Genomic DNA, 13,095 nt, shown 5'->3' with positions numbered 1-13,095 from the left:
GTGTGTGTGTGTGTGTGTGTGTGTGTGTGTGTGTGTGTGTGTGTGTGTGTTTGAGAACTCGTGAGCTGCAGAAGTGAGGGCGGGTACAGGGAGAGCCCAGCCTCCTCCCTGGCTCCTATTTAAGCATCAGGCGAATACTCTGGGTCCCAGCAACAGCAGCGAGGAGGCACTTGGCACTTCAGGCAGGTGGTGCCTGGCACCTTGGCATCCTGCCTGGGCTGCACATGGCCTGGAACCCATACGGCTCCTGATTGCTTCTGCTGGAAGGAGCCTGTGATTCCACGTGAGTGTGGGTCCTTGGGCATTCAGGGACTTCAGTCAGCCAGGGTAGGGGTGGGCTGGCCAATGTCTGTACACTTCTCTAGGAGCTGAGTTTAAACTAAAGTAGAGGAGACTGCAGTCAAACCTCAAGAAGAATTCAGACATTTGGGAAAGAGCCAGGACTTGAGGCAAAGGGAGATTTAGGTGGTGGGCAGGGGACAGGGAGGCCCTTCACAGTCTTCATAGGACAAAGGACCTATGGTCTCAGACCTGGGATCATGAGGGTTATGAGAGGGAGGGACAGGGCAGTAAGCATAGGAACTCCAAGTCCTAAGTCTCTAACCTAGAAATGGTTCCACTGTATCTTAACAGCTCAGGAGTTAGGGAAAGAGGGGTCTCAGAGCAAATACAGACCTTTCAGGAGCTTCCATCGAGCAGGGACGTCTGGAGGGTGTGTGTGTGTGGTATGTGTGGTGGAGGAGGTGCTAAGCAGACCCTTTCTGTAGTACAGCTTGAACCCTGAAGGCAGGCAGCTTCCTCTAGGCAGGTGTCCAGGCCTCCAGAGATACCTGTGCAGCCCCCGCTGGCCTTGGGGAGTGCTGAGCCTGCAGGCTCCGCTCAGCCCAGGCACACATTTTCCTCTGGCTAGGATGTCTGTCAGCTTTCCCTTTTCTCTTGGTTCTGGTTTTTCTCCTGGTTCTGACAGTGTTGGGCTGCCCGCCTTATTTAGCCACAGAAGGACAAAGCCTGGAGACAAGGTTAACCTGGGGAACAGATCTGGTAGGGTCTCTCTTTTCTCTGCCATGTGACTACCCTGTCCATAGGCCCCACCACCAGGTTCTCACTGCCTTCAGAATCCTGAGCTCAGTCCTAAATTGGGGTTGTTCACCAGGTCTGCTTGTATCCGGGTCCCAGTTCTGTTCTTACCTCTGTGTGATCTTGGGTAGGCTGTACAACCTCTCTGTGCACAGGGACATTGCAGGCATGGGAAGTGCCATTCGGTAGGACTCTTCCTGTATTCAGAAGGCCACAGCTTGGCAGTTGCTTTGTGTGGACTTTGTGGGCTCGGGAAGGTTCCAGCTTCTCACAGCAAGTGGCTCTGAACCCCATCCATTGCCCGTCCTGGACCTCAGGCCAGGCTTTCAAGGCCCATGCTGTAGGGTAGACCAGAGTCTCTAAAGGATGTGTAAACTGAGCCTGGAATGGCACAACTTGCTCTAGACACCTGATGCTCAGGATTCATAGGCCCAAACTCTCCCTTTGGAAGTGGCCTCTCCACCCCCATGACTTGCCTGGGCTTAGGACAGTTATCCCATACCCGCACTCAGCTATCCATACATTGAAGGACGGATCCTGACATCCAGTTAGCCCAGGGATCTGGAGCCCAGTACAGACTGCAGAACTTTCTCTAGGAAGGAACTCTCAGTAGTAGGCAGCTGTATACCCATCCTCCACCCCTGTAGAGGTCCAGCCCTCGCCCATCAGTCACTTGGGGCCTCCCCTTGACCAGCTCACAGAGGACCTAGGAGTGTTAGTGTCTTCCCTCATACACTGCCTCCTCCCCCAATGCCTACCAGCTGCTGTCTTCTGAGATCGATGCTGGTCTAGGACCTTTTCGTTGTGTGGCCTAAACTAAGAGGCAAGACCTTCCCACATGGGCCTCCATGCCCTTGGTGATATAATCTATGGATCCTTCCATCATTGCTGCCAGATTGACATTCCAGCTTCATGCTTTCAGAGGCCTACTCTGGTCATGGGAGGGTCAAGCATAGATGGAGCTCTTCATGACTGACAGGGCCCCCTGGGATGGAGTACAGAAGGCTTCCCAAGATAGTGGCTTCTGACCTGGGTCAGCCCGGGGAAGAGTCCAGGCTGAAGCTGTGTAGGGATGGCCAAGGCTGAGGTAGCAGCAAGGCAGGAAAGTGGCTGAGACTGGCTGGAGGTGACAGCCACAGAAGTGGGGACAGGAGACAGGCAGGTTGGGGGCATTGTGTCGATGGTGGTAGCACCTGGGAGGGTCCTCAGACCCTAGGACTTAGAAATGTGTGTGATCAGGGTGGGCAGTCCTGCCAGCAGGTCTAGGAGGCTGGGGCACTGAGGGCTGAATTGGGCTTCTCCTCCCCACCCAGGGTATTCCCAGGGCCCCATCTTCTGATGAGGAGTGCTTCTTTGACCTGCTGAGTAAGTTCCAGAGCAGTCGAATGGATGACCAGCGCTGTCCCCTAGAGGAAGGCCAGGCAGGGGCTGCTGAGGCCACAGCTGCTGCAACCCTGGAGGAGAGGGCAGGTGAGTACAGCACCTGGGTGGGCCTGCCATCCAGACCTAGCACTAATCCTAGGAGCCCCAAGAGCAGGATAGGCCAGCTGCAAAGTGCCTCTGTCACCCAGCACTACCTCCGCACTTGTCCCTAAAGCTGCATCCTGTGAAGTGTATAATTACTCTGCCCTGAAGAACACGCAGTGTCTGTGCATCCCAGCCTTTGAGTGTGTGGGAGGCCAAAGCTTCTCCTGTCAGCTCCTGAAGTCCTGGGAGGTGGGGGTGGGAGGCAGGGCAGGGGCAAGATGGTTAGGAGCAGGCATAGAAGACTTACTGGGGCTGTATTCCCTTGGGAGAGCCAGGCGAGCCCCAGATGCCAGAACTACCAGTGGCCACCTTCCCACTCCAGGCCTCACCTTCTGTCCCTTGCAGCTCAGCCCTCTGTGACAGCTTCACCACAGACTGAGGAGTTCTTTGACCTCATTGCCAGCTCCCAGAGCCGCCGGCTAGATGACCAGAGGGCTAGCGTGGGCAGCCTGCCTGGGCTACGCATCACGCTCAACAATGTGGGGCACCTCCGAGGCGATGGTGACCCCCAGGAGCCAGGGGATGAGTTTTTCAACATGCTTATCAAGTACCAGGTGGGCCTGCACTCAGGAGAGAATGGGTGGGATCTCATCCAGGCCAGCCTTTCAGTGGTCCTCTGCCAGCTGTGGAAAACACACCTGGCTTTATCTGAGGGATGCCTGAGAGAGACATAGCAACAAGCTGATGGATGAGGATGGCATACTCAGGGACCATCCACAGATGCTCAGGCCTGAAGCCCTCCTTCAGCCAAGGGGCCCAAGAACCTCCTGAGACAGCAGCCTCAGCACATTTTGGTGCTAGAGTTCAGCCTGGGGCTGCCAGATCCCCAAATCCAGGGGTATCCACTCCAGCTTCCACATCTGGCCAGAGGAAGCTGAGGATCAAGTGGCACCCTGGAATTGGGACTAATGGGGGGGGCAGAGCTAGGATGTTAGCAGCTGGCTGGAGAAACAGGAGACAGGAACGGGCCCTGAAAAAGACCACACCGCATGGGACAGCAGGTAAGATGGAGAGCCTAGGCCTGGGAGGACAAAACCAGGGCAGGGCTACCATAAATGGGCCTTACTTACTATATGGAATGGGGTGAAGCTGGGATGCTGCTAGCAGAGGTTTGGTGGTTCACCCCGCAGGCCAGCTGGAGCATGTACATGGTGGGGCTTGGGTAGACACAGGAATGACCAGGGTCAGCATTCCACCTCTGCCTTAGGCTAAGTTTCCAGATCAATCTTCATTCTCACAGAAAAGCCAGAACCACAGCAGCATCCAGACAGCCTCCTCTAAGCCAGCTCCTCCTGAGAAGCGTTGCCCACTCAAATACCTGGGCCATCAGCTGCACCTGCTCCAGTCCCTTCTGCTCCAGGCCCTGAAGAGAAGCCAGCACCCTTCAGACCCCCCAGCCTCCACATCAGAACAGGCAGAGCCTGTGGTGTCAGCTGATTGATCCAAAGGAGACCCTTGGGGAGGACTGGGGGGCGGTGGTGGTTTCCAAGCAACAGGCCCTGAGCTGCGACCCCCAGGCCCTCCAAGGGCAGTCCAGGGCTATGGCAGGTTCCAGGGTAGTTGTAGGGATACAGTGTTTGCATTGGCACGTCCCCTCAGTTGGGCTTAGGGCTGCCTGGTAGCTGCTGGTTTGTTCTATGTCCAGAATATACCATCCAGTCCTTTCTATTAGATTGGCTAGCCACAGGTCTGGGGAGTCTTAAAGAGATGTTGCCAGGGCAGGGCTTCTAGCACTACTTCTAGCACTAGCAGAATCAGGAGGCAAGAGGTGACTGAAACAGGTCCCACTTGGATTACACCACTTCTCCTAAGCCAGTGTTTGCTGCCCTTGTTTTTTTCTTTTTTAAGATTTATTTATTATGTATACAGTGTTGTGGCATGTGTGCTTGCAGGCCAGAAGAGGGCACCAGATCTCATTTATAGATGGTTGTGAGCCACCATGTGGTTATTGGGAACTGAACTCAGAACCTCTGGCAGAGCAGACAGTGCTCTTAACTCTGAGCCATCTCTCCAGCCTCCTGCTGTCCTCATTTTCAATAAGCCCATCACCCACCCAGTGCCAGAATAGGCCTTCCAAAGGTCCAAGAAATGCAAGACCACCAACCTACACTGTATGTCTGTCCAGTCCTCCAGGATTGATGACCAGCGCTGTCCACCCCCCGATGTGCTGCCCCGAGGCCCCACCATGCCTGATGAGGATTTCTTCAGCCTTATCCAGAGGGTGCAGGCTAAGCGGATGGATGAGCAGCGTGTGGACCTTGCTGGGAGCCCAGAGCAGGAGGCCAGTGGGCTGCCTGATCCCCGGCAGCAGTGTCCACCAGGTGCCAGCTAAGGCCACACCCCTGCAGCCAGGCATGCCCTACCCTGGGCTCTGGGGCCTCACAGTTGTCCACAGTGGCCATGATCCTTCAATAAGCCAAATCCTCCCAAGGCCATGATGGAGAGCCAGCTCAGCCCCCAGCCCTTTCCCACTGAGCCAGATAGTGGGCACAGCCTTCAAGGACAACCCTCCCCCCAGGGTGGTGGGCCCAGGCTAGAGCTGCTATATGGGGAAGGGCATGCTTCTGTCCCCATATGGTCCACAGCTTCCTGCAGGCCCTGCCCTGCCCTGCTCCAGGCCGGGCCTTCAGCATGTTGGCCCCAAGCCCCGGTGCTGTCCAGATTCTTCTCAAGTCTTGCCCTGCCAAATGTGAAACTCTGCCAACTTCCCCGAGCTCCCCAGAGGGGCTTCAAAGACTCTTCTGGGGGAAAAGGGGACTACAGTGGCAAGGCATGTTCTGTCCCCCAGCTGGTCCTGGGATGGCTACGCAGGAGATACACTCTGATCTGCCTCACCTCCCCAGGGCAGGCCCTATCCTGGCCTGTCTGTGCCCAACCTTGCTATGGGAGATTGACAGTCCAGATATTCCTCAGCCTTGCAGTTACCCTTTGAGGAAGGATGGATCTTGTCCCTGCAAAGGGACAAGGCAAGCCTCCAAGCCAAAAACACAGGCAGGATCTTATCCTAGGAGTGCTGGGTGGCAGTGGGTATTCATGAGGAATCTGATCAGCTAGATCTCCAGTCTCCCCAGTGGACATCCCCCCGTTTTATTAGGGAGACGGTATCTTGGCTTTCTCCCCAAGGAGGGGTCCAGCTGTAATATCTGAGTTGGATACAGGGCACTGTGGTTGGGGTGGAGACTCAGGCAGGCATCTTGAGATTATCCTTGACAGTCACTTGGGGATCATGGTCCCAGCTCTTGCCTGCAGGTACTACAGCCAGCCCTACTGGAGGGCTCCATACAACCTACTAACCCAGGGCCTCTTACCCTGCAGCCTAGAAGGGGCCAGAGCAAGGGAAACTGAAAAGCTGGACCTGAGGACAGAAGCAGATAACAGAGCACAGGGTCTTGGGCGGGACATTGGTGGCCGCCCGCATACTTGAATGTACATGCGTATTTATTGCTCACACGTGTTTGCCATGTTGTTCACGGGTCCTTTCCAACCCGAGAGGTACGTTTGTTTTGTTTTACCCAAAAATAAAAGTCTGCCAAGTGAGTGTGGCTTCTGTTGGAATTTGTGTCAGTCAGCCTTCCCAGGACGTGATACAAGCCATCTGCAACCACAAGGGAGGTGTCCCTGCTGCATGCAGCAATGAGGAGCTGGGCCAAGGCCTCTATCTGCTGCATTCTCTGTTGTCCCCATAATCCTGACTACCAGAGACCTGTTACCAAAGACAGGTAACAGAGGCCAGGGATGTCACAGTAAACACTATAGGGACTGCCTGTGGTACTGCCTCACCAACTGGATTGGACTCAGCCACAGGGCTCCCTTTCTCCTAGCAGTTCATGTTGCAGGGGCTGGGCTTGGCCAGTCTAAGGAATAGAAGCTTGGAGAAGATCTGACTTGTTTTTAGTGTTCATGTGGTGAGCAACACCCCATGGAACTCATGTCCTGATTGGGCCCTCTGGGGAGAGGCCTAACCTGAGCCAAGGGAGGCAGAAGATAAGCTAAGACTAGTAAAATAGCCTAGAAAAGTCTCTAGTCTGGAGCACTGTGGTTGCTCTAGAGGCAGCCATACTCTTCCAAGAAGGCTGGAACTGCTCAGGTGCTGGGAGCACTGCCGAAGGCAGCTGCCATGAGAAGGGAATGGAGAGAGAGCTGAGCCACCCCACAGGAGTCAGGCTGAAAGCAATGGTCTGCCAAGAGGTACTAGGATCCTGGGCTACGGTTGTACTAAAGTCTCTACAGAGCGGGAGGAAGGTGTAGACAGCTTAACTAGTAGTCAGGAGAATTTCAGGCTGCCAGGTACCTGGCCACATGAGTGGGAACAGTGGCCCAGCGTGAGTCTGCAGAACAGGGTAGAGTGTGGACTCTGCAGTAATGGACTGTGTGGAAGGTGAGGCTTAAAGTGAAGAAAACTTGATGTCCAGGAGAGCTCCCTGGAAAGGAAGGCTCTGAAGCAGCAAGGCCCCAAATGAGGCACAGCAACACGTAGAAGGCACACACACGAGATAAGTCCAAACTGCTGGCTTTGACATCCAGAGGAAGTACCCTAGATCCAGTTCTGCACCATCAGGTCTACCAGCTCCAGGCCTCCTCAAACTCTGGTCCAGACACTTGAAGACAAGGCAGACTGGTCAGGCCCCACTTGAAGGCCCATAACCAACTCCGTCGGCCCCCTCTGACCTCTGTGTCCTCCACAGGGAGCAGCCTGGAGGAGGCTGGCGCTGATTCTAGGTCTATGACAGTTGGCACAAATGGTACAGGAGGTGCTGGGTGGGGATAATAGCAGGGTGTTTGCCAAGGAAAGGACAGGGGGTAATCGAGTGGAGGCACAGATTGCAAGTGCACCCAGCCTCCCACGGCCCAGAGTGAACTGCTAATCACCGGCTGGGTCCCTGGAGACAGGGAGGCATTGTGTCACTGTCATACTGTACTCAGCTGCCTTCCCCACCCTCCTGTCCCAGGTCTTTCCCTGCCAGATGGGATGGTGATTAATGCTGAAGGTCATCACAGGGCCCAGAGACTCCTGTAAAAAGCCTGACCTGGTCTTGCATCTGCTTGCTTTCCTGAACACAAGAACATCCTGAAGGCATGTCAAACAAAGTTAGGAGATGAACCATACACCAAGGTAAGCATCATATGGCCCTCATCACTTCCACCCATCTCCTCTTAGGTTTCAACACAGGAAGATTGGAGGTGCAGCCAGCTCACGGGGTAGGGGGACTCTCTGGATCACTCTCCTAAGCATCTGTGCAGTGTTCTACAGGTCTCTGGCCACATTGAGCAGCCTGTTCTGCTACAAAAGCCAAGCTTTAGGGCTGGGCTTGACACTAGCTCAGGCAACGGAAGGAAGCCACCAGCGCTAGCCAGGGGATGGCAGGTAATATAGGAGGAAGTAGTACAGAGTTCTGAGGAACAAAAATTGCCCAAGGCCACAAGTCTAAGTCAACACCCAGACACAGCCCGATTTAAAAAGGAGAACCACTGCACACAGGAATAAAGGGATTCCTCTTAAGAGGTGGAATGTTCATGAAGCTCAGTCCTAGAGCCACAGAGTTATTCTGACTTCAGAAAAAAAAAAAAAAAAAGAGCCCAGGCCCAGGACCTGGAGGTGATTGTTTACTGAGAAGAAAGCAGCACACTTGAGAAGCTCCAGGTGAGTAGAGCGACTTTTGTGAGTCTACAGCGGCAGGAGTACACAGGTCAGCTCTGTTCCATTTTGCCAGGGTGGTTGGGATCCTCACCCCCTTCTGGGGTAGCAGGTGGTTCAGCAGCCTCCAGAATCAGTTCCAGGGCACCGTCACCAGACACCCGGTGCACCTCCTCTCCTCTGGCTGCTAGGATCTCTTCAATGTTTCTGCAAGACAAGAAGGCAGCATCGGCTTTACACTGGACCCCCTCAAGGGTATCCCAAGGTCATCTTGGGCCTATAACACGTGTCCCAGCATCCAAGTGGCAGCAGTACCTCCAAGGCACCTATTGGAACCTTCAACAATTGTGTGTTAACAAGCACCACCTCAGAAGACATCTCACCTGCACAGTGTACCACGAAGAGTCTTGGCTGCCTCTCACCAGGTAGCAGCCATCCATGCAGTTCTGTCCTGTTCCTACATATAGGAACTGAGATTTCTCTGCAGCACCCTAGAGACCCAAGGCCTGCAAGTTTTATCTCACAGGCTCTCCTTGTGGCTCTGCCCATACTCTTACCACTGCCCTCTCTTCACAGAACACTAAGAAGCCATTGGGCATAGCCATAGACCTGTTCTCTACACTCACTCGTGGCCCTCCCTATTGCTCTCCCAAAAGTGAGACCATCTGAAGGCCAACGCCTACTCCACAGTCTGACACCTACTCTCCCATCTGCCCTGAGTTGGCAGAGGACAAAAAACCTCCACTAGAAAGTGGCAAAGCCATTGGACAGATCAGAGGTCGGGCAGTAACAGAGGTAGAGCCATAGAACTAGACTGAGCTGCCCAGAGGTATAGTTTGCCACATCTGGAGGCCATTCATACTTTATCTGAAGTTCAACTGTTTCTAAATCCATGAGGAAGCTGGGCTGTCCAGGTAGAGAGAGGGGTCCCAACAAAACCAAGTGCTGGCCCAGGCAGGCAACGCAGGACCCAGGCTCATATAGGGCCACAATCCTACTGTCTCCTACCTTCCCAGCCGGCCTCACCTCTTGCCCTTCAGGTCAGAGAACCAGCCTAGGTTGTCTGCGATGATATGGTGGTTCTGGCAGCCAGGGCAAGTCACGATGACCACGCCTTGGTGATAGGCCAACTTTGAGATGCGCTTGGATGACCGAGTCCCACAGACCTGGCTGGGTTAGAGGGGTGGTCAGGCCAGGTACACACAGGAATGTCCCTCCTATGGACTAACTCCACTCTGAGAGACAGCCCTAGCCCCTTCCCAAAGGGTCCTATTTAGGAGATGGCCCAACCCCTTTCTTCCTAGACCACCCTTTTCCTGATAATCCAACGCCTCTCCCAGAAGGCCCTGTCCCTCATAGATAGCTCCACCCCTCTCTAGCTATTTCGTGAAGACCCCGCCCCTCCCCGTCCAGAAAGCTACGGCTTTCTGCCAGAACGCTACACCTTCAGAAAATCAAACTGCCCTGGGTGCTGCTGAGAGCGCCCACCTTGCAGGTGTAAATGAGCTGGTAGTGGTCCACTTGTACGCGCCCCAGCGCTGTCACATGCCCTGATCCCGGCATGGAGCTCGAGCTCCGCCAGCCCCGGGCCCAGCCCCGACATCTCCCCGAGGTTCTCAGAAGACACCCTGAATGCCAAAGCTGCCCGAGTCTGGGATCCTGGGTCGGCACACTACGGAGTAATGTCGGCACGCGGCCCAGCGCTGCCCGCAACATCCCGACAGCGGTCCTTAGTCACTCCTTCCTGCGGAGCCCCGTTCGACTGAGGCTGCATCGGCCACTTTGGAAACGGGCGCTGTGACAGGAAGCGCCCTTATTCGGCTTCCGTAAGCCACGGGCGCGTTACACTCTGCCGCCCCCTGGTGTCACCAGCTTGCATATCCGCCCAACAGGCTCAGCTGGGTGGTCATTTTATTTAGCTGCACTTTCCAATACTTGTACAATGCATGTGTAGCGTACAGTAAAAAACGCAGCACCCCTTCACAATTACACAGATGCTCAGCCTCGGTGCGGTGCGCTAGGAGCCCTCCGTGTCGGTGTTGTCGCTGCCCGTGGTGTTCCCGCGGTCCCCTTCGTCCTGTCGCCAGCTGTTCTGCACCTTGCGGAGCGCCCGCTTCCTGTGGGACCTGGCGTGTGAGTAGGTAAACGCAAGTGCCCCGCCCTCCCTGCCGTCCTGCCAGCCGTCCCACACCTGCGGTAGTTCTCGAAGCTCTCCTTGAGGCGCCGCCGCTCCTTCTCCGGGGGCTCGCTGCTGCTGGGCCCTATGCCCTGCAGAAGAAACGGGGCCGGCAACTGGACACCGTGGCCTTCCCAGGGCCGCCCTGGAACTCCATCAGGTGTGAAGCGGAGCTAGCTGGCCAGCTGTGGGGCCTGCTGGACTCCAAGATGACTGAGCATGGGGCAACTACCATAACACTGTCAGACTGACAGTGAACAGCTCTCTACGGGTGTCCTTTCATCGCCAACCCCCTCCCCTGTCCAACCATCCCACATCTAGGGTTCTGTCCAAGAAGGGGGGGCTCTACTTCATGCCCCAAACACTATGCAAACGCTACATCATATGCACTGCAAAGATCTTGTGATCCCCACCTGTTCAGGGGTACAGGTGGGGTCACCCTCCTCCCCAGGGTCAGCCATTTAAGCAACCAGGGCTCTGGGGACCCCAGTCAGCCTTACATGGGTCTGTGAAGACTGATCCTTGTTCAGAGCCACGAAGGGCTGCTCTGGGCTCTCCCTGTCTGCTAGGACACCTGAAAGGAAGAACTGTGCTTATAGGGTCCCCATCTGGCATGGCCCCCACCTCCCTTTGTCAAGAGCCTAACGAGCATTAGCCTAGGCCAGCTTTATGGGCTGGGACCCTCACACAAGTCCAACGGAGACTGTATTTGACAGATGGGAACAGGTTGTGAGTCCTTGGCAGCTAGGAGCCCTCAGCAGGGCTCCTACAATCACCCACCCTCACCTCCCAAGCTGACGGTCACCACACATACAAGGACAAATGGGTAGGAAAGAGTCCAGGTCCCCAGGACAGTTTGCTCAAGCATGCCCCAGGCCGTGTCCCTATTGGCTTGGCAACATTTTTGTTTCTAGTGGTTCCCATGGGGTTGGAACAGCTTCAGTGGAGAGTTCAGGCCTCTGAAGGTGAGAGCAAGTACACCTTCCGGGTGGCCAGACCCAGCATGCCTCAGGTCCTGGGCAGACCAGGGCTCAAGCCTTCAGGCAGATGTTCAGAGAGAACTATGAACACCAAGAAACAGTTATATCCAAGGAGGACTCAGGGTATGAGAGCAACCCGCAGCCCTACCCCTCTCATTGTCGTGCTGCCAAACTCCTGCCATGCTTCCAGGGAGCTGGCTGCTCTTGGGTTCTCCTCCTTTTGTGCCCACGTGGAGCTCAGTGGCCTCAAGTTGGGTCTTGGGGGCTGTCGTGGGTGACCCACCTCCACACTTCTCCATCTGTACCACTTGTTCCCCTTTTGCCTTTGGCTAGAGCTTGGGGTGAGGCAGAGCTGAGGAAGTCTGTCTGACTTCTCACGAAAGCTCTCAAGGCACCTCCCTGCACTAGACTCCCTCAAGCCTCAACTTCAGCTACCTTAGGACACTGTTCTCACCAGCTCCCCCAACTGCCATCTCCAGAACTAATGAGCCAACTACTAGATCAGAGGGTCCTGTTTGGCAGCCTGCTACTGTGGATAGCACACCCCACCTCCTTGCTTGCTGCCCTGTCCGTCACGCCTTCATTGAACACACCTGGATACTGGCTGGTATCTCCCTCTGCAGGAGGAAGGCTGGTTGGGAAAGATGGGCCTATGCAGGGTGAAAGACTTCATACTCACTGCCCTCTGAGCCACAGATCCTGAGACCTAAGCCCCACATTCAAATCAGATTCCTTATTCTTTGGGTATATTAGCCTAAGAATTTATCTCTTCACGATTGCCAATCCCTGCCTCAGTTTCTCCATCCTTGGAGTGGTGTGAATATTGAGACAAACTAAATCATACAGCTTTGTATGCCAAGGATGGGCCAGGGTTCAGGAAGCCAGGAAACTACAGCCTAGATGCCCTTGGTGGTACATGGGATCCCCACATCCTCACCTTTGTCTGAGAGCTGGGCATCCTCCTCCAGGTCCTGAGGCAGTGAGAGCTTCCAGACAGAGATATGCCACCTGGTTAAGCGATGCTACAAGCCACAATTGCTCTTCCAGGACTAGATGTGGCTCAACCCCCCGGCCACTTGACCCCAGCTACTTAGTTGGCACAGCCATCACTGTCAACCCTCTGCACAGAGATCCTCAGGGACTCAGTCCCAGCTGGGCCAACAGGCAAAGGAAACTAGAGTTCCTGAGAGGCTAGGATATGGGCATTCCTCACAAGCAAACAAAGGCTTTGGAGTTTGGCCAGTACTTTTCCCTGTATCCAACTTAAAATGGGAGAGAGGGGACAGCCCAGTTCAAGGGAACAGGACCCATGTGGGAGATGTGTGTGAAGTCAGATGGAGGTTAAAGGCCAGGGAGAGGCCTGCTCTGTGCCTACCCACTGGATCACACTCACCTCCTGGGAGTTCCTGGGTGAACTGTCCTCTAAGTCAGAGCTCTGTGGCCACAGAAAAGGTAGTCAGTCAGTGGGCTGTAGGGGTTCCAAGCACCTGGCATTCTGAGGGCCCCAGCCCAGCCCTATCCTCTAGGGAGCCCTTGCACATATCTCAGCTCCTTCTCCAGGGCCCTGTCCAGAACATGCCTTTCTTGACACTACACCACCAAGCCACCCGAAGGTTACTCCGTGGTCAAGGCCACTGCTCAACAGTCCTGTGTGCTAACTGGACCTTGAGTGATATCTTTGGCTGTCATCCCACCATGAG

At 55.0% G+C, this 13,095-nt stretch overlaps 3 protein-coding genes across 8 annotated transcripts in view; 1 reads left to right on the top strand and 2 right to left on the bottom strand.

Moving 5' to 3' along the window:
- The window catches only part of Gpsm1 (G protein signaling modulator 1), a 26,235-nt gene extending 20,094 nt beyond the window's left edge, over positions 1–6,141 (top strand). For 3 of the 4 annotated variants that reach the window (XM_055599866.1, XM_055599869.1, XM_055599867.1), the window contains 3 exons: positions 2,391–2,547; positions 2,950–3,158; positions 4,730–6,141. In XM_055599866.1, coding sequence (XP_055455841.1) covers positions 2,391–2,547; positions 2,950–3,158; positions 4,730–4,936 — 573 coding nt within the window. In that variant the 3' untranslated portion in view covers positions 4,937–6,141. Of the gene's footprint in view, positions 1–139; positions 284–2,390; positions 2,548–2,949; positions 3,159–4,729 lie in introns of those variants that run through there. The other variant, XM_055599868.1, reaches the window with a different exon arrangement.
- Positions 6,142–8,086: 1,945 nt separating this feature from the next.
- On the bottom strand, positions 8,087–10,041 carry Dnlz (DNL-type zinc finger). Its single transcript, XM_055599874.1, has 3 exons — positions 9,728–10,041; positions 9,266–9,405; positions 8,087–8,446 (listed from the first exon to the last, which is right to left on the bottom strand). Exons 1-3 carry the CDS (start codon positions 9,953–9,955, stop codon positions 8,293–8,295), a joined length of 522 nt encoding a protein of 173 aa, XP_055455849.1. The 5' UTR covers positions 9,956–10,041; the 3' UTR covers positions 8,087–8,292.
- A 63-nt stretch (positions 10,042–10,104) lies between these two features.
- The window catches only part of Card9 (caspase recruitment domain family member 9), a 9,646-nt gene continuing 6,655 nt past the window's right edge, over positions 10,105–13,095 (bottom strand). For all 3 annotated transcript variants that reach the window (XM_055599870.1, XM_055599871.1, XM_055599873.1), the window contains 5 exons: positions 12,789–12,830; positions 12,333–12,381; positions 10,916–10,989; positions 10,431–10,507; positions 10,105–10,356 (listed from right to left, as the gene is read on the bottom strand). In XM_055599870.1, coding sequence (XP_055455845.1) covers positions 10,257–10,356; positions 10,431–10,507; positions 10,916–10,989; positions 12,333–12,381; positions 12,789–12,830 — 342 coding nt within the window. In that variant the 3' untranslated portion in view covers positions 10,105–10,256. The remainder of the gene's footprint in view (positions 10,357–10,430; positions 10,508–10,915; positions 10,990–12,332; positions 12,382–12,788; positions 12,831–13,095) is intronic.

This window comes from Psammomys obesus, unplaced genomic scaffold, assembly GCF_907164565.1.
Source record: "Psammomys obesus unplaced genomic scaffold, mPsaObe1.curated_primary_1811, whole genome shotgun sequence".
NCBI lineage: Eukaryota > Metazoa > Chordata > Mammalia > Rodentia > Muridae > Psammomys > Psammomys obesus.
This window is presented reverse-complemented; position numbering and strand designations above follow the sequence as displayed.

What these genes read in the sequence shown, in the direction of transcription:
- Dnlz (XM_055599874.1), bottom strand. Translation starts at nt 9,955, where the DNA reads ATGTTGCGGGCAGCGCTGGGCCGCGTGCCGACATTACTCCGTAGTGTG. An exon ending in AGCTCATTTACACCTGCAAG is followed by an intron (nt 9,406 to 9,727) that starts GTGGGCGCTCTC and finishes TAACCCAGCCAG; the next exon opens with GTCTGTGGGACTCGGTCATC. An exon ending in TCTGACCTGAAGGGCAAGAG is followed by an intron (nt 8,447 to 9,265) that starts GTGAGGCCGGCT and finishes CTTGTCTTGCAG; the next exon opens with AAACATTGAAGAGATCCTAG.